Here is a 17,530-nt window from a genome sequence, read left to right as displayed (position 1 = left end):
TAGGAAAATAATCTATCCCCTAATCTTGAGTGTCTGTAATTCTGGTAAGAGGTAAGAGTTATAGTCGATTGAGCTGATGAATATAATGTATTTATTTTGGCTTGTTGGTGCTATGTTGGAGTTCTAAAGCTATATCCAATAAATGCAACTATCATAACCAGAAATTGAATATTGGGGTAATTAAATCTTTTTGTTTTGATCAAATTGTCGTAAGATCTGTCTCATACCTGGAGCTGGAGCAGTGGTCATTAAAAAATATATTATATTGCAACAAATTCCTATTTACTTTTTAAAAGCGGTCCAATACCAATTTATAAATAATTGTTTGTTGCAGCCGATCTTCATCAGATAACACAATACAATAAATTAAAACTTATTAAAACCCTTCTTTAGGTGTACTCTCTCTTGTTCTTTTCACTCTGAGGTGTTAAGTGAGGAAATTGAAAGGTTTGGGGATTGTTACATGAGGGTGACCATTGACTGTTGGATACAGAAGTTGTATTAATAGTCAAAGGTTTGACTTAAGCCCTCGTTCATATAAAATACACTGCTATGCCTGTAGTCATACAAACAATCACTTTAAAACCTTTTTGTAAGATGTAATTGCTGTATTATTTTACTGTCTAAATAAAATACTGGATTTTATTAACTTTCACAAATAATGCTCAGTTTGAAAAAAATCCTATGTACTATGGTTTAACCTTATCTACAGAATATTTTGAAAATTTTCCATTACAATTACTAAAAAACACTTTTCATGATGTTTTGGGATCGTATGAGAAAGTATCAAAGAAATTTTTAACTCTCTCCTGTCAGTTTCCAGACCATGTTGTGAACATTGTTCACTATTAGTGATGAAAAGTGTCCGCAATATATCTGTTAGATAGTGTAAAATAACTATAAAAAATAAACTTCAATAAAAGACTAAATGCCTTAAACTTTTCTTACTACGGCCCCAAGGTGTAGTGCACAAGAGGGGAGTTGTTGATTAAACATGTCTTCAATTTAACAATCACCTACCCTGGAACGTTTGGGGTGCAATGACTTGAAATAAAAACACCATTTGGGGAATTAAATAAAACCCGGCCGACTACATGTTTACGGTTTGTTGGAATCTTGAGGACTGGTCAGCAAGGAAACTTTTGGAACGGCGGTTAAACGTGGAGGGAATAGTGGCGTGATGGGTTGTAGCCAATCCGGGAGCTTTATTGAAATCATACGATATGACGTCACAGTCGCCTGATCGCAGTCAGGACACAAATGCAAAACATATTGCCAACTCTTTCTAACACAAATCTAAATATCGTAAAAATGGCAACATTATGGTACATTATTATTGTATACACTACATTTCCTCCCCTTTAAGTTTAAAATATTTTTTTCTTAAAATACGCAATTTTTATCAACACATCAAACCAATTAAATAATCATTAAATAGCCTAAAACAAAAACACTTTTATAAAACAATATTGTATGATTCAATCAAATAAGACAAAACAATAAACATTAAAACAAAACAACTTTGATAAAATTGGAAACAAAACACAGAAATAAATATTTACAAATTCAACCTTTCAGGAGGTTTTATTTCTCTGGCAGATCGCCTCAATGGCGATGCTTGTTTGGGTCGATCAGCTGATCGTACAGGTGATGTAAAGGTCACGTCCGGTGGAGTAAGCGATGAGCGCGTACTACTACGTTTACTACGTCCTGGAGTACGAGGTGTACTCGGCATTTCCGGTCTCATGGGTGAAGCCCGACCAGCTGACTGAGCATTGTTACCAACATCCTGGTCAAACATATGTTCAGCTGGAGGCAACACTACCTCTCTAGTAATATCATTCTGTTGATCATTCAAATTTACCTTAGTGTTTAACCCGACCAGCTGGTCAATATGGCGTTTCCATACAATACCTGAGTCTAATTTTACTAAATAAGATACAGGACTTAACATTTTAATCACTACACCTTGTGTCCATTTATTTCTTCCCCTGTAATCACGAACTAAAACAGGCTGTCCTATTGACAGTTCTCTAGTTTGACTGCCCCCTTTGTTTACAACTTGTTTGTTTTGGTTTGACAAAACCGTTTTACTAACAGAAGGACGTATCAGATCTAATGTAGTTCGCAATACTCTACCGAACATTAGTTTGGCTGGTGTTTCATTGGTTGTATTATGTACTGCATTTCGATATGCCAACAAAAATCTACTTAAAGCTAAGTCTGGATTTTGATTTGAAAACAAAGCCCCTCTTATTCTTTTCTTTACTGTTTTTACAGCATTTTCCGCCTGGCCATTACTAGCGGGAAAATAAGGTGGTGTAAGCGTATGCCTAACCCCATTAGCTTTAAGAAACTTGCTAAATTCACAGGATGTAAAAGGAGGGCCATTGTCTGTGACACACTGTTCCGGAATTCCAAACCTTGCAAACATAGGTCTCAATTTATTTATGACTACTTTGGCAGATGTGGAACTGACCTCCTCTACTTCTATCCATTTACTATAAGCATCAACTACAACCATATACAACTTTGAATTAATAGGGCCTAAAAAATCTATGTGTAATCGTTGCCACACTGACTTTGGGTATTCCCATACATGTAAATATGACCTTGACGGGCTTTGACGTTCCATGAGACATTGCGAGCAACTATTGGCAAGTTCTTCTATGTCTTTATCTATTGAAGGCCACCATAGATAAGAACGGGCTAAAGTCTTCATTTTGACTATCCCTAAATGTCCACAATGCAATTCTTGTAACAGTCCCCTTTTATACATTTTTGGAATGACAACCCGATAACCCCACATTAATATGCCATGCTCAATAGTTAGTTCGCTCCGCCTTATGAAATAAGGTCGTAATTCCTCGTTTACCTCATTAGGCCAGCCATACAAGACATAGCCAAATACCTTACTTAACTCGGTGTCTTTTTGTGTTTCCCTCTTAATATCAACAAAACTAATTGGAATATCTCCCTCCGCTAAAAATTGCAAATAGGTTCCTACATAAGGATTTTCCTCATACTGTTCGTTAACATGTTTGGCTTGCAAAGGTAAGCGAGATAAACAATCTGCAGAAGCATTTCCCTGAGAGGAAACATATTGTATGTCAAAATCATAGCTGGCTAAAAATAAAGCATACCTCTGTAATCTGCTAGCTGCAAAAGCCGGAAGTCCCTTTTTAGGGCCAAAAATTGACAACAATGGTTTGTGGTCTGTTACTAGTGTGAATTTTCTACCAAACAAATACTGATTAAATCTTTTATTTAACAGCAAACACAATAGCTAAAGCTTCTTTGTCTATTACAGAGTAGTTTGATTCGGCTTTAGACAATGTCCTTGACGCAAAACAAATAGGTTTTTCAGATCCATCTGATTGCGTTTGACTTAACACACTTCCGACCCCGTAGGCAGAACTATCAGTAGCTAACCTCAAGGGTAAATTTGGGTCATAATGCGCCAAAATAGGAGCTGAAACTAATTTGCTCTTAATTAATTGAAACGCTTTGTCACATGATAAATTCCATTCAAATGGAGTGTCCTTTCTGAGTAAATGATACAGTGGGGATACAATGGTAGACATACTTGGCACAAATTTAGAATAATAATTGACTAAACCTAGAAAAGCTTTTAACTGAGTTACATTGGTAGGCACTGGGGCGTTTACAATAGCTTCAATTTTACTAGGAGATGTGCCTAGTCCTTGTTTACTTAATATGTACCCTAAATACTCAACAGATTTACAGAAAAACTGACATTTATTTTGACTTACTGTTAAACCATGATTCTTTAAAGTTTCACACACTTGAATCAACCTCTCTAAATGCTGTTTGTCATCAGTTCCTGTTACCAAAATATCGTCTAGGAAGCAAACAACGCCGGGAATGTGAGCTAAAATGCGTTCCATTATACTCTGAAATATTCCCGGGGCGGATGCTACACCATATGGAACTCGGTTGTAAATATACAATCCTTTCGATGTACTTATTGTACAATACTTCTTTGATTCCTCGTCTAACTTTACCTGAGTGTAAGCCTGAGAAAGATCGATTTTTGAAAATGTCTCCCCTTTTTGTAAATTATTAAAAATGTCCTCAATCCTTGGAATTGGGTGGCGATTGACTACTAAATAGGGGTTGAGCATTACTTTAAAATCGCCACATATTCTTATACTTCCGTCCTTTTTCAAAATAGGCACAATTGGAGTTCCCCATTCACTATTGCTAACTTGAGTTAAAATCCCATTATTTACTAATCGATCAATCTCAGACTCCACTTTACTTTTGATCGAAAATGGTATAGGTCTGGGTTTGAAAAACTTAGGAATTACATTTTCCTTCAACTCTAATCTAGCTGCATCTCCCTTGTAACAACCTAACACATCAGTAAATACCTCAGGAAATTTACTGTACAGTTTACTGACAATTACAGGTTTTTGATCTAGCTTTTCAACCGTGTTCAAACTATTTTCTTTAGGGATTTGGATCGATATTTCTAGTTCCCTAATCCAGTCTCTTCCCATTAGAGGATTAGCCCCTTTAGACACAACATACAAAGTTAACTTTTTATGCTCAGATTCATGCTGTACATTTACGTTAAGTTTTCCTACAGGTTTTATTGGCTGGTTTGTATAGGAGCTCAAAACTAAATTAGTGGGCATTAATTCGAGATCAGAGAAATTATCGTTATAACACTTTTCAGAAATTACTGACACGCATGCTCCACTGTCAACCTCAAATGGCAATACAGTATGTTCTACTTTAAGATTAACCGTGATAGGTTTTATTCTATCCCTCTGTTTACTTTCCTCATCATTTATGGAAAATAAATTAGCTAAATCACTATAATCATCGTCATTGTCATTGACACCTGTGTTCTCTACATAGTTTTGCTTATACTTATGAGACTTGTTACCAGAGGTAAACTTAGGTGTACAGTTCTTTTGTCCATCTTTACGCTTATCATTAAATGCAAATTTAGATTGTGACTCACCATTGTTTTTCTTCATCAGACACGCGCTTTCTAAATGGCCTTTCCTCTTACAAAAATTGCAAGATAAACTTTTAAAACGGCACTCACTTTTTAAATGACCAGATTTACCACAACAATAGCACTTTACTTCACTTTTTGAGCGCTGCCACGGCTTCCGCTGCTGCTGCTCTTGCTTCGAAGCGACGTTGTGGAGACGACTTCCTCCCCCCGTGTTGTGGTAGGTCAGGGCCGCGGTGTCTCTCGCCGCCAACTCCATTGACGTGGCTATTTGGACCGTCTTCTCGTAGGTGAGATCTTCCTCGCCCAGCAACCTCTTCTTGGTGGCGTCGTCCCTCAACCCACTTACGATCCTGTCCCGAAGATGATCCGGTAGTTTATCCTTAAACTCGCAGTTGACAGAGAGTTTCTTCAGGTTGACGATGTAATCAGCGACTGATTCATGCTCCAATTGTGTTCGTAGACTAAACTTGTACCCTTCGGCAATAAAAGATGGTTTTGGATGAAGATGTCCCTTAATGATCCGTACAATATCCTCGTAGCTCTTAGTAGCAGGTTTGTCTGGTGTACATAGGTCTTTAAGCAGGTTATAAGTTTTCACTCCTACAACCGTCAAAAGCGTACTAACCTTTTTAGCGTCGGTAATATCGTTACATGTAACAAACAATTCAAAACGCTCGATATACGAGTCCCACGTTTCTTCTGAATTATCAAAAGGACCGATCGCACCGATGAACGACATCTTGAAATTTAATAAAGTTCCAAAGTTATCAATAAGGTTCTCATCAAGCGGCATTAATGTTTCACTCACACGCACTGTTCGAAGTTAACTTGACCGAATTCTTCTGTAAACACACGTACCTTCCTACGGTGCACTAGAAGTTCAATTGTCACTTTTAAAAACACACGTACCTTGCTACGGTGCACTTCTATTGTCACTTAAATCACTTAAAAACTTTTTACGCGTTGAGTCATTTTCGTACCTCGTCGCCACTGGAACGTTTGGGGTGCAATGACTTGAAATAAAAACACCATTTGGGGAATTAAATAAAACCCGGCCGACTACATGTTTACGGTTTGTTGGAATCTTGAGGACTGGTCAGCAAGGAAACTTTTGGAACGGCGGTTAAACGTGGAGGGAATAGTGGCGTGATGGGTTGTAGCCAATCCGGGAGCTTTATTGAAATCATACGATATGACGTCACAGTCGCCTGATCGCAGTCAGGACACAAATGCAAAACATATTGCCAACTCTTTCTAACACAAATCTAAATATCGTAAAAATGGCAACATTATGGTACATTATTATTGTATACACTACATACCCCAGAGATGACCTCTCCGATCATTCCGTTCCACTTGTTGGTGACAGGGTCCGGATTGCCGCTGCCCCCCTCCTTCTGCTCTCGGAACGTGTAGTTGAAGCCGCACATGAGAGACAGTTCATGTATAACATCTATTGCCATCCCCTCATACTTGTCATTACCCTCCAGCTTGGTGGTTGTCTCTTTAAACATGGCATGTGGGTCTATCTGGAAACAAACAAAATATAGTAATAAAGGTAGATTTCACTCTTTTGTTAGTGCCGTTGTGATGTAATTGCTGACATGCCAATGTATTTATGAAAATATTTTCTGGCATCTAGAGTTCTGAGTTCTTTAGTTCTTAGTTCTGTCAAAAATACTTTAGCGCGGACATGGTTATTATCTAAAGCATTTACACTAGTTAGCACATTCGCTGCGGCCCATCAATGGCAAGTGTAGCCCCGGTGCGGCGAACAAACCCGATTGCCTTTCAAATATTTTGTTCTGACGAATAGCAAATAACGTGCGGTAATGTGCTGCGTTATGATGAGAGTCGACATAACTCGCAAAAAGAAAAGACCCACAGATAGCTGCACTGATTAAAAAGTATCCTATTGTATTGCCAATTTTACAGGGAAATTCACTACCAACCTACACACAATTATAGACCGGTATTAGAGACACTATACTAACGTGTACCAATGGTCCTCGGCGAGAGCCTGAGCCACACTGACTCGGCAAACAATGCATTGCGTGCTGTGTCCCTGGTGATGCAGCCTGGTGCACTACAGCACACCATCCGTCACCGAGGACCCAGCCTCAGCGACTGTGTTAACTCAGAAAGTGCCAAATCTATACTATTATAAAGAAGAGGTGGTGTCTGTGTGTGTGTTTGTATGAGCTAATCTCAAAAACTACTGGTCGGATCGGGCTGAAATTTGGCATGATGATAGCTCACATTCCCGATTAACATATAGGCATATTTTTATCCCAAAAAATCCTTCGGGGCTCCGCCCCAGTGGCTCTGGAGTTTCCCATGTTAACCTTATGAGAAATGGAATTAATGAATCTTAACAGCTGTTTCAATTAAACAAGTTGGTTATGTTCTATGATGTTCAATAGCATTAAAAGTTACAAGGATTACCAACAGGGTGCAGCACTAGCACTATTATTTCTTTTACATTTATGACAACAGCAAAAGGTGAGTGAGCGTAGCGAACGAACTTCAACCTGGAGGCGAGTGAGCGTAGCGAACGAGCTAACCTGAAGGCAAGTGAGCGTAGCGAACGAGCTAACCTGAAGGAAAGTGAGCGCAGCGAACGAGCTCCAACCTAAAGGTGAGTGAGCGTAGCGAACGAACTTCAAAAAGAACCGAAATTTCTTAAACCATGTCCTCACTCATAACTGCTATAAGCATTTGATACTTATATGCCAACCCCGTACGAAGGACGGGTACTCTGCTAGTATTTCATAAAGAAAAATTATATGGAAGACAATTTAAAACAAAAATATCAAGAAACCATACAAATATTAACTAATCTTCACCCAAAGGTGGTAAAAGTGGCCAAATATTATTTGTACTAAACCTAAGCGAATTGCCTCTATTGTAAAATTGTGACATTGGCAGGACTCAACATGAGGATGTATGCAGTGAAGACACGTTCTGTGATGACAAAAATTATATTTCTTACAATGGAAAAAGGGGAAATAGGATAGGAGGTGTTGTATACACATCTATTTTTGTTGTAGGACTAAAACTTTCATGATGTATTGAATGACATAGGCCTAATTGATTGGATGCTGAAGTCAAAGATGACATGTTAATTTAATATCGCAAGACAATTCTAACATCCCTTTTTTAAACGTTGAAGGACTTAAGTGATTTTAAGTTGTTTGGGATACTGTAATATTTTTATAATACGCTTACCAATGATATCATGACAACAAAAGTCATGTTTCTCATTTCCAGCTTAGTAGCAATTTCACTTTCTGTTTCCAAAGTCTGCGTGAAATTCACTCCTTCTGTGGTGTTCCAAGTTCCTTTCTTTTCCAGACCTTCAGATGTGAGTTCAATTACATCCAACTTAATGTCTGTTCTGAAGCCTTCATGGTTGAATTTGATTAGGCCTGTTAATCCATTCATTTCACTCTGAAACATGTATTGCTATAACTTTTCTAGCTAAAGTATGAATTGATTTTCATTTAGCCGGTAGTTGAGTCGAGTGTGATAAAAAAAAATAAATAAAAACATTCTCAGTCATAGCTTTAGATAACAAAGGCATAGGCGCTCACCCACCATGGTGGATTTAAGATGACTGGCAAAGAATATGAGGTACTTTGGTACTTAACTTCCATCCAGTTCAATAAAGTCAAGAACTTGTAGTAATAGCCTGGAGTCAATATCATAGAAAAAATATTGTAAAGTTTATTTAACTTGTCCCCTAACTACTGGTTGTAACAATAAAACCAATATACTTGATTTATTGGTTTTGGAAAATTCCATGTGACCTCTTATATTAACAACTATTAAGATGAAGAGGGAATGTGAAAAACTGAAATGATCGGAAATATTGTGAGTTGCCAAAGTTGGTCAAAGTAAAAAATGGGGTTTAGTACCAATTAGTTGAAGTAAAGTTTATGGCTCAGATCTGTACATGTACATCTGTACAACTCATCCTACACTCATCTCCATTCATACTTGGCTTAAAATACCTACATAGTATGGTCACCATTTCATAAGAAAGTATAAAGTAAAGTATAAAGCATGTAATAGAGGATCAAGAAAAACAAACGGTGAACTGATACTAATAATTTATTATTGTGGCATTGGGACGTGATGAAGCCACACTATGGCTGCTTGGTCAGGGACTTCAATGTTTCCAAGCTAAACAGCCACTTACCAGATTCTATCTCACTGCGTTTTTCTTTAGGCCTTCATGAAATTAAAGTACAAATAGTGAAATATATTATTTAGCATGACTATAAATTAATAACTGGCATTTTGGTAATTATGAGTAGAATTTTATCATTGAAAGATGCAATACTGACTAAGTAGCATTTGTTTAACATACCACTTTCATATAGTTGATGATACTGTAGCCGTGATCCCAGTTCTCATTGGTGTCGCAACTGAGAGGCTTAGGTTGAATATCCATACTTCTCAACAGCTGATCCACGGTTTTAGCGTAAAACAACACTGCATCATGGATCAGAGCTGTCTCAGTCTGAAAAATAGCATGGTTAATATTAAAGTAAAAAAAATGTTGTTTGATAAAATATTTCATAGTTAGCAACTATGGTAATACAGTAGACTCCCTCTTATCCCGACTCCTCGGGACCGAGGCCAGTCCGGATAACGGGTTTTCAAGATATCAATAGACATGGTTTAGCCCCTGAGCTGAATGATGACTATAATATAATTGTACAATTACCTCGTCACAGCTCCGTAGTTTCCGTATATATATACGGAAACTACGGAGCTGTGACGAGGTAATTGTACAATTATATTATAGTTTTCAAGATAAACCGACGTCCCCAAAAACTTGTTGAAACAGACTGTTTACTGTGATATTCAACTTAAATTTAGGAGAGCATTGTATTTAGACACGTGATCACTGTTCTCAAATCTTTCCCCTGAGAACAGTTGTTTCAATACCGCCCACTTCATGCAGATATAGTCCGGTTAAACCAATGAATGTGCTGGTAAAAATTGTAAAAATTGCAATGATAATTTAATAGAATATAGGTTTAAAATTTAAATTTTTTGACTGTAAATTACTGTAAATATTAGAGACGGAAGACTGACTGAAACCAACTGACGGACAATTGACTGAGAAATTGCGGATGCAACTGTGACTGGACTGTAACTGGACTGCAACTGGACTGTAACGGAACTGTGACTGGACTGATGTGTGTGAATCGACCTTTAAACCGATGTCCGGTTAAAAGGTGTCCTGATAAGAGGGAGTCTACTGTAGTAAACTTTGTTTTTTAGAAACTTTCGTTTTTATCCACACTGTACTTTAAGTTTTCAAATGTCCAAGTAATTTTTTATTAGGTGAAAGGACTAATATGGAAAAATATGAAAAAAAACTATAACATTGTTTTTTTTACTTAGAATACACAAGACCCTCTATTTTTTTCATACATGATAAAACAACCGCTTTTCATTGGTTATAATAGAAAATTTAAAAATTCAAACAAAAGTCTACGTAAAATATGTGTAAACATTTAAACGAAACTGTATTTTTTTGACTCTTATAACTGCTGGGTAATGGAGCTTACATAGACCGAGAATAGCCTTGAGTTGTTTCTTATAACCAATTAACATGGCTATGAAAGATTTCTAAAATAATTAATGAGATCACGTCCGGCATACTTAAACTTCAAAGACACTTTGAACACTATTTTGCACCCGTTCTCCAATATTTATTCCTGCAAACCTTGTGTTATATATTCCAAATAATCTATCTTTTATTTAATATTGATCATATGACTGGAATAATTTCATATTTAAAATAATTCAATGTTTACATTTATTATTAAGAAATAAACATGTATCAAGAGTTGTGTTCATATATTTTGTATTATTTGTATATCTAATAATTTGGAGACGAGGAAGAAAATGACTGAAATACAAGACCTTATATCTACTTTGAACAGTTTTATGACATTAATGACACAACATACAAGTCAACAGACAGAACAGCCTAGATCAAAACATAGTACCAAGGAACTACTACAGAGCAATGCCTTGATGTTTGATGCTTATGATGAAAGTAAGGAAACGTTTGAAAGCTACACTCAGCGTTTAGAAATATTTTTTTAAATAAAAGGATTGACAGACAATGATTCAGAGACTGAACAATTGAAAGGTTTATTTTTAATCAATTGCTTAGGTGCTAAGCACTACAATCTGATCTGTAGTCTAACATCTCCAGACAAACCAGACTCAAAAACATATCAAGAATTACTTATATTACTATATGAGCACCTAAGCCCAAAGAAGAACATACTTACAGAACAGCACAAATTCTTATCCCGTTTACAAGATGGAAATGAATCAATCACAAATTATGTCACAGTCCTCAAACAACTGGCTTGTTCAGCAGATTTCAAATCTGGGTGTAAAGAAGGAAAATGTACAAAATCAGTTATAAACCTCATGCTCAGGGCTCAATTCATCAGAGGCTTATATGACTCGGACATCAGAGAAAAACTCTTACAACTGGGGGAAATATCATTTGACAAAGCCTTAGAAATCGCCTTGGCTATAGAGGCATCAAAACTTGACAACCAGATTTTATATACTAGTAATAACCAGAATGACATTCACAAAATAAGTAAAACAACAAAGAACAATATCGGCCCTAAGAATAAAAGTTTCTCAACCAAAAACCATTTCTCTAATGACTCAAGCAAAAAGAAAGACAGGAAAAACAAAAGGCTACAAAGACTTGGACTTTTAGATGTCTGTTTGCACTGTGGAAGGAATAACCACGAAACACAAAATTGCCGATTAATAGATGAACTAAATTGCAGGTATTGTCATAAAGATGGACACATAGAAAAGGTTTGCATAGCGAAACGAATACAGGAATTACAGTCTTCAGAGAAAAATGTAAAAAGAGTTGATGAAATTGATTCTGAATATGAATACGACGTTCAACGGATCATAAATGTATTGAAGAATGACGAAGGAGATGACAGAATGATGATTAACATATCTCTAAATGGTAAACAGCAACGTTTTGAGTGTGATTCCGGAAGTCGTGTTAGCATAATAAATAATGATGACTTCAAGAAACTAGACTTACATGTTCCAGTTTACAAAACAAGTGCTCTTTTTCGATCTTATACTGGACAAATTTTACATTTTACTTTTACAATTTTACATTGTAAATCTACCTAAAAACGCTATTCTTGGAAGGGATTGGATTCGAAAATTGAAAATTAACTTACACAATATTAATCTTGTTAATATGAAGAAACCAGAGGTTGATACCAACACTATTGTCAAATCTATCAAGCAAAGATTCTCAAGCGTTTTTGAACAATGCATTGGTAAAACACCCAACTTTACATGCTCTTTAAAACTAAAGGATTATTCAAGACCTGTGTACTTAAAACCCAGACCAGTACCTCATGCTCTTCGAGAAGCTGTTGAGAATGAACTAGATAAACTTGAAAAAGAAGACGTAATAGAGAAAGTGGATCAATCTGAGTGGGGAACACCGATTGTTGTGATTCCAAAAGCAAATGGAGCGGTCCGTATTTGCGCGGATTACAAGGTAACTGTGAACCAACAACTACATGACAGTCGTTATCCAATACCAAGAATAGAGGATATCCTTAACAAAATGAGAAATGGAAACTATTTTTGCACTTTAGACATTTAGGCTACAAGGCTTATTTACATCTTTCAGTGGACTTTGAAAGTTCTAAGATCCAGACAATTACCACACATTAGGGTACATATCTAGCAAAAAGACTGTTTTTCGGAATTAAGACTGCCCCAAATGAATTTCATAAATTTATTGACCAAGTCGTACAAAATCTTGAAGGGACAGTGGCTTATTTTGATGATATTGTTGTACAAGGCTGCACTTTTGAAGAATGCAAATCCAGGCTCATAAAGGTCTTAGAAAAATTGGAACAACACAATCTACATGTGAATGTTGAAAAATGCAAGTTTTTTGAGAGAAAGGTGCAGTATCTGGGTCATATCATCAGCAAAGATGGTATCCAGAAATCACCAGAAAAGGTGAGGGCAATCCAGGATGCTCCCCGTCCAACAAATATCACAGGAGTGCGTCAATTCCTTGGACTAGTACAGTACTATTCAAAGTTCATCAAAGATGCATCTACACTGCTAAATCCCTTACATCAGCTTCTAAGGAAAGAAAAACGTTTTCACTGGTCCCAGGAATGTGAAAAAGCTTTTAATTGTGTTAAAGAAGAGATAGCAAGTGACACAGTCCTTACTCCATACAACCCAGACTTACCCGTGATACTTGCTACAGATGCTAGCCCTGTTGGCTTATCAGCTGTGCTGTCTCATAAAATGCCAAATAATGAAGAGAGGCCTATTGTATTTGCCAGCAGATCCCTCACTGATGCAGAGCGCAACTATAGCCAATTGGACAGAGAAGCAACTGCTGTATATTGGGGGTGTAAAAAAATGTTCGATTATATATACGGAAGGAAGTTTACTCTTGCCATTGACAACAAACCACTGATGACCATATTTCATCCAGACAAGAAACTACCATTGTTGACTTCATCCAGGATGCTTAGATATGCTCATTTTCTTTCAGGATTTGATTATGAGATCGTACATAAAAAATCAAACGACCACTGTAATGCAGATTACCTCTCAAGACATCCCTTGCCAATAAAAGAAGAGAATATAAATGTGGTTGACGAAGATTACACTGTTCGAAGAGAGACAATACACTGCATAGCAACCGATACAATCATGGCTAAAGACATAGAAAAAGAAACATCACTTGACGAAGAACTCTCTCGCTTAAAGGAAAAGCTCCTAAACGGAGAAGTCGCTGACCCAGAAATATCACTTCAAGACGGAATTATTTTTAGAGGAAATCGTGTTATCATTCCAAAAAAGCTACAACCTAAAATCCTCCAAGAATTACACTCAACACACGTAGGAATAGTGCGGATGAAGAGTCTGGCAAGAAACTACTGTTACTGGAAAAACATTGATACAGATATTGAGAGTATGGTGGCAAGTTGTAAGGCATGTTGTGAGAATAAGAAAAATCCAGAGAAGGCTCCTACCCATGTTTGGGAAATACCAAAACGCAATTGGCAGCGAGTCCACATGGATTACGCAGGACCTTTTCTGAATCACAACTTCTTGATTGATGTAGATGCCAGGTCAAAGTGGCCAGAAATATATCCGATAAAAAGTGCGCCAACAACTGCCAGTACTATTCATTACCTCAGAGAAATATTCAGTCACCATGGCCTACCAGGAATATTGGTCAGTGACAATGCCACAATTTTTAAATCTGCAGAGTTTCAAGCATTCTGTAAACGCCAAGGAATAAGACAACGATTCATTGCACCAGGAAACCCCTCTACAAATGGTCAAGCGGTAAGATTTTGCCAAACACTCAAGACAAAACTGAGGTGCATGCAGTTTGAACAGGGCACTTTACATGAAAAACTATGTGCAATATTATTTCGGTACCGAGCTACACCACTGAGTACTGGTGCATCCCCAGCACAATTAATGTTTGGCAGGAACTTGAGAACCAAGCTAGATCTCTTAAGGCCTGGCGAAGATGACAAAAATGAGGCTCAACAACCAATATTTAACAAACATTACAATATTGGGGAGAGAGTGTAACGAGTTATTTTCCCTAGGGGGGTATATTTTTGCTATTTGGCCGCGCACCGATTGTTGAGGTGAACGAGCGGCGGCGGCGAAGCTAGCGAGCGCCCTTTGACCCGGCTTATCAGTGCCGATAAGCCTGGGATATCCTAGATTTTCAGGATAGCCTAGGACGGACATTCAAGTCGTGGATCCCGGACAGTGAGGATAGTGTGGTGTCTTGTGGACGACTGGGATACGTCGGTGTGGTGTACGTAGAGAGGAGTGTACGTGACAGTGGTGTCGGAGTACGTTGGTGGTGTGATCGTGCCGAGTGTTGGTGTAAGTTGGGTACAGACCCACTATTGGTGAGTGGACGACGTTCCTTACATTTTTGTTTAAGAGTTGATAATATTATTATCTGATATAATTGCGATAGTTAGAGTTGTAACCGTGCTGGTCAAAGCCTGACGGTAGTTAGGATTTATATTAGTCAGGAATAATATTAAAGTGTATTCCTGACGGTTCTGGGCAGGTGCTAGAGCGCAAATAATATAATTTAATTGACTGTAGTAGATATTATTTTGCGTTATACCTAGAGTTAGTTATATTACTAATAACTCTGAGGCCCGACAAACCTAGGCTGCACGATTTAGCGTGCGTAGTTGGAAACACGTGGCCAGTAGGCTAGTAGCTAATATTATTAGCCAATTAACAGAAGCCCAGCTAAGTAACATAAAGTTGGTAGTAGCAGTAGCAGTAATAGGGTTGTTATTGTTTATTCAGTTGATTATTTTAATTTAACCTGAACAGCTTGTTTGGTAGTCCAACACGTTATCTTGGTAGCTTGGATAGCGGAGTACCGGCTATCAGATAATATATTTATCTAGTGTTTGGAACGTATTTAATATTTATTTATCTGCTACTAAGTAGCTCAATATTTTAATAGTGCAATTGCCATTTAGTTTTGCTTGTTTGGTTTGGTATTTATTGAGACCAGCTACTAGTGGTGTAGTCACTCGACCTATAGTGTACTTGTATATTATTATGTGGTACGATTATTGAGTGAACTGTTTGATTGTTAGCTTGGGCATTAGAGTTGTGTATTGGATTATAGTGGCCTAGTAGACCCCGCCTGGTGATAACACGCGTTGTGGTTTTTATTGGCAAGTCGTCGTGTAACTCACCGTGTTTTAGGCACTCTAGGCTTAACTATTGGATAGTTAGGACGAAGCCCGAGTTGCGTAGTCAGCAACGACCCCCTAGGAGTGTGGAGAATCGGCGTAGGCCTGGTAGTGATTATTGCACGTTTGTTTTGGTGACTTGTTTTTGACTTGTTCACAGTGCCCGTGTATGAGCCAGTCCTATACCGGTTAGACCCGGCTTTTGGCCTAGTGGTTTCCCTGACCTTATCGCAGACCCTGGAACTTTACCCAGCCATCGTAGGCTGAGCTATCCCCGGCAAACGGTTGCGACTGCACTTACTTTTAATATTATTTTTTTCCAGTGCAGAAAGGACGCGTCGCAAGATGGCGCCTGCGAACAGGGACTGAGGTTGGCAGTGGTGCTGAGTTGCTGACGTATTAACGGCGCCCGAACAAAATAATTTTATTTGTGCAGATTTGCTGCGGACTTGTGCAGATTGGCTGCGGACCTGAGCTGTTGAGCAGAGTTTTAGGCAGACCTGCTGTGATTTTATAGTCGGTTGGGTAGGCCTAACCTGTTTTCTGTTTCAGCGTGGTGTGTTGTGAACCCTAATTTATTTAGTGGTTGTATACATAGATATTAGTTAGTAATTTTAATTTTGCTAATTAATTGAGCCTTATCATTGGATATTATTTGAGTGAGAACCCTTATTGTGTATTTGTGGTTTGACTTTCACACCCATAATTGGTTTGATTTATTATAACGGTGTTAAATATATTTTAATTGGTTTCGCTCTTATTTTTGCGGATTAGTCGTGGTATTCGGATTTTAAATATGGTTGTCACTACGAGTACGACGTCTGTGCTGGGCGGTACGCCTATTACGTCTGCTATTACTACGACTAGTTCTGGGGTTAGCTCCGAACTGTCGGTGATGACGACATCGTCATTGTGGCCGGCGTCTTCGCTCGTTTGGCCGACTATTTCATCGGTCGTGGCTACGACGGTGACAACGTCTCTGACTTATTCCGCGCCAGCGACTATGTCCTTGGGGTCGCAGCCCCGGGACGGTCGCGTGGGTTGGATATATGACCTCTCGAAAGGGGAGCTCATGAGGACGATGGACCAGTATGGTTTGGTGACCACTGGAACTTCTGCGGAATTACGGCAGAGATTCTCGTCGTTTTGGAAGCAGCGGAATGCCCGTCGGTACAGCGATGATAGGCTGTGTACGGCTGGGGCTGCTGCACCGACATATGTACCGCCGGCTACTACAACTGTGGAGCTTCCTGACCCCCTGAGAACCGTACCTCAGGTACTGGGTAATACGGGATCGAATCAAGCAGAGATAGTGGGACTTAGCAGTGAGTTAGAGGCGGTTAAAGAGATCCTTGGGTTGTCTTTGGAGACTGATACCCGGACTCTTAGAGAACATCTGGCATCGGTGGTGCGACAGGCAAGGGGCTCGCCGAGTAATGAGGTCGGCTATGGGTTCGAAAGACCCGCCAACCCTACGTCCCCTGTTGTGGCTGATCAGCTGTCTACCTTTGGGTTACCAAGTAGACCCGAGGGATGGCAGCGGCCCAATGATAATTCAGAGAGACCAGTCCGTCCTTCTAGCTTGGAGCTGCCACGAGGATTGGATATGCTCTCAAATGAGGCCAGCAGGGTGGAGCCAAAGAATTGCTCCAAAGTATGCAACACGGTACGGAAGTGGGGTTTAAGGTTTGATGGCCGACGAGACCCTGTGTCG

General features: G+C 38.6%; 1 protein-coding gene across 1 annotated transcript in view; it reads right to left on the bottom strand.

Moving 5' to 3' along the window:
* LOC128992935 (glutamate receptor ionotropic, kainate 2-like) overlaps positions 1-17,530 on the bottom strand; it is a 38,612-nt gene that overhangs the window by 7,919 nt on the left and 13,163 nt on the right. Inside the window, exons 7-9 of the mRNA XM_054416681.1 lie at positions 9,366-9,518; positions 8,222-8,443; positions 6,316-6,522 (exon numbers count right to left, since the gene is read on the bottom strand). Of these exons, the coding sequence (XP_054272656.1) occupies positions 6,316-6,522; positions 8,222-8,443; positions 9,366-9,518 (582 nt within the window). The remainder of the gene's footprint in view (positions 1-6,315; positions 6,523-8,221; positions 8,444-9,365; positions 9,519-17,530) is intronic.

Source organism: Macrosteles quadrilineatus, unplaced genomic scaffold, assembly GCF_028750875.1.
Source record: "Macrosteles quadrilineatus isolate MER2022 unplaced genomic scaffold, UCM_ALF_1.0 Scaffold_4__1_contigs__length_99947679, whole genome shotgun sequence".
Classification (NCBI taxonomy): Eukaryota; Metazoa; Arthropoda; class Insecta; order Hemiptera; family Cicadellidae; genus Macrosteles; species Macrosteles quadrilineatus.
The sequence above is the reverse complement of the archived record's forward strand: the minus strand, read 5'-3'. Positions and strand labels throughout refer to the sequence as shown.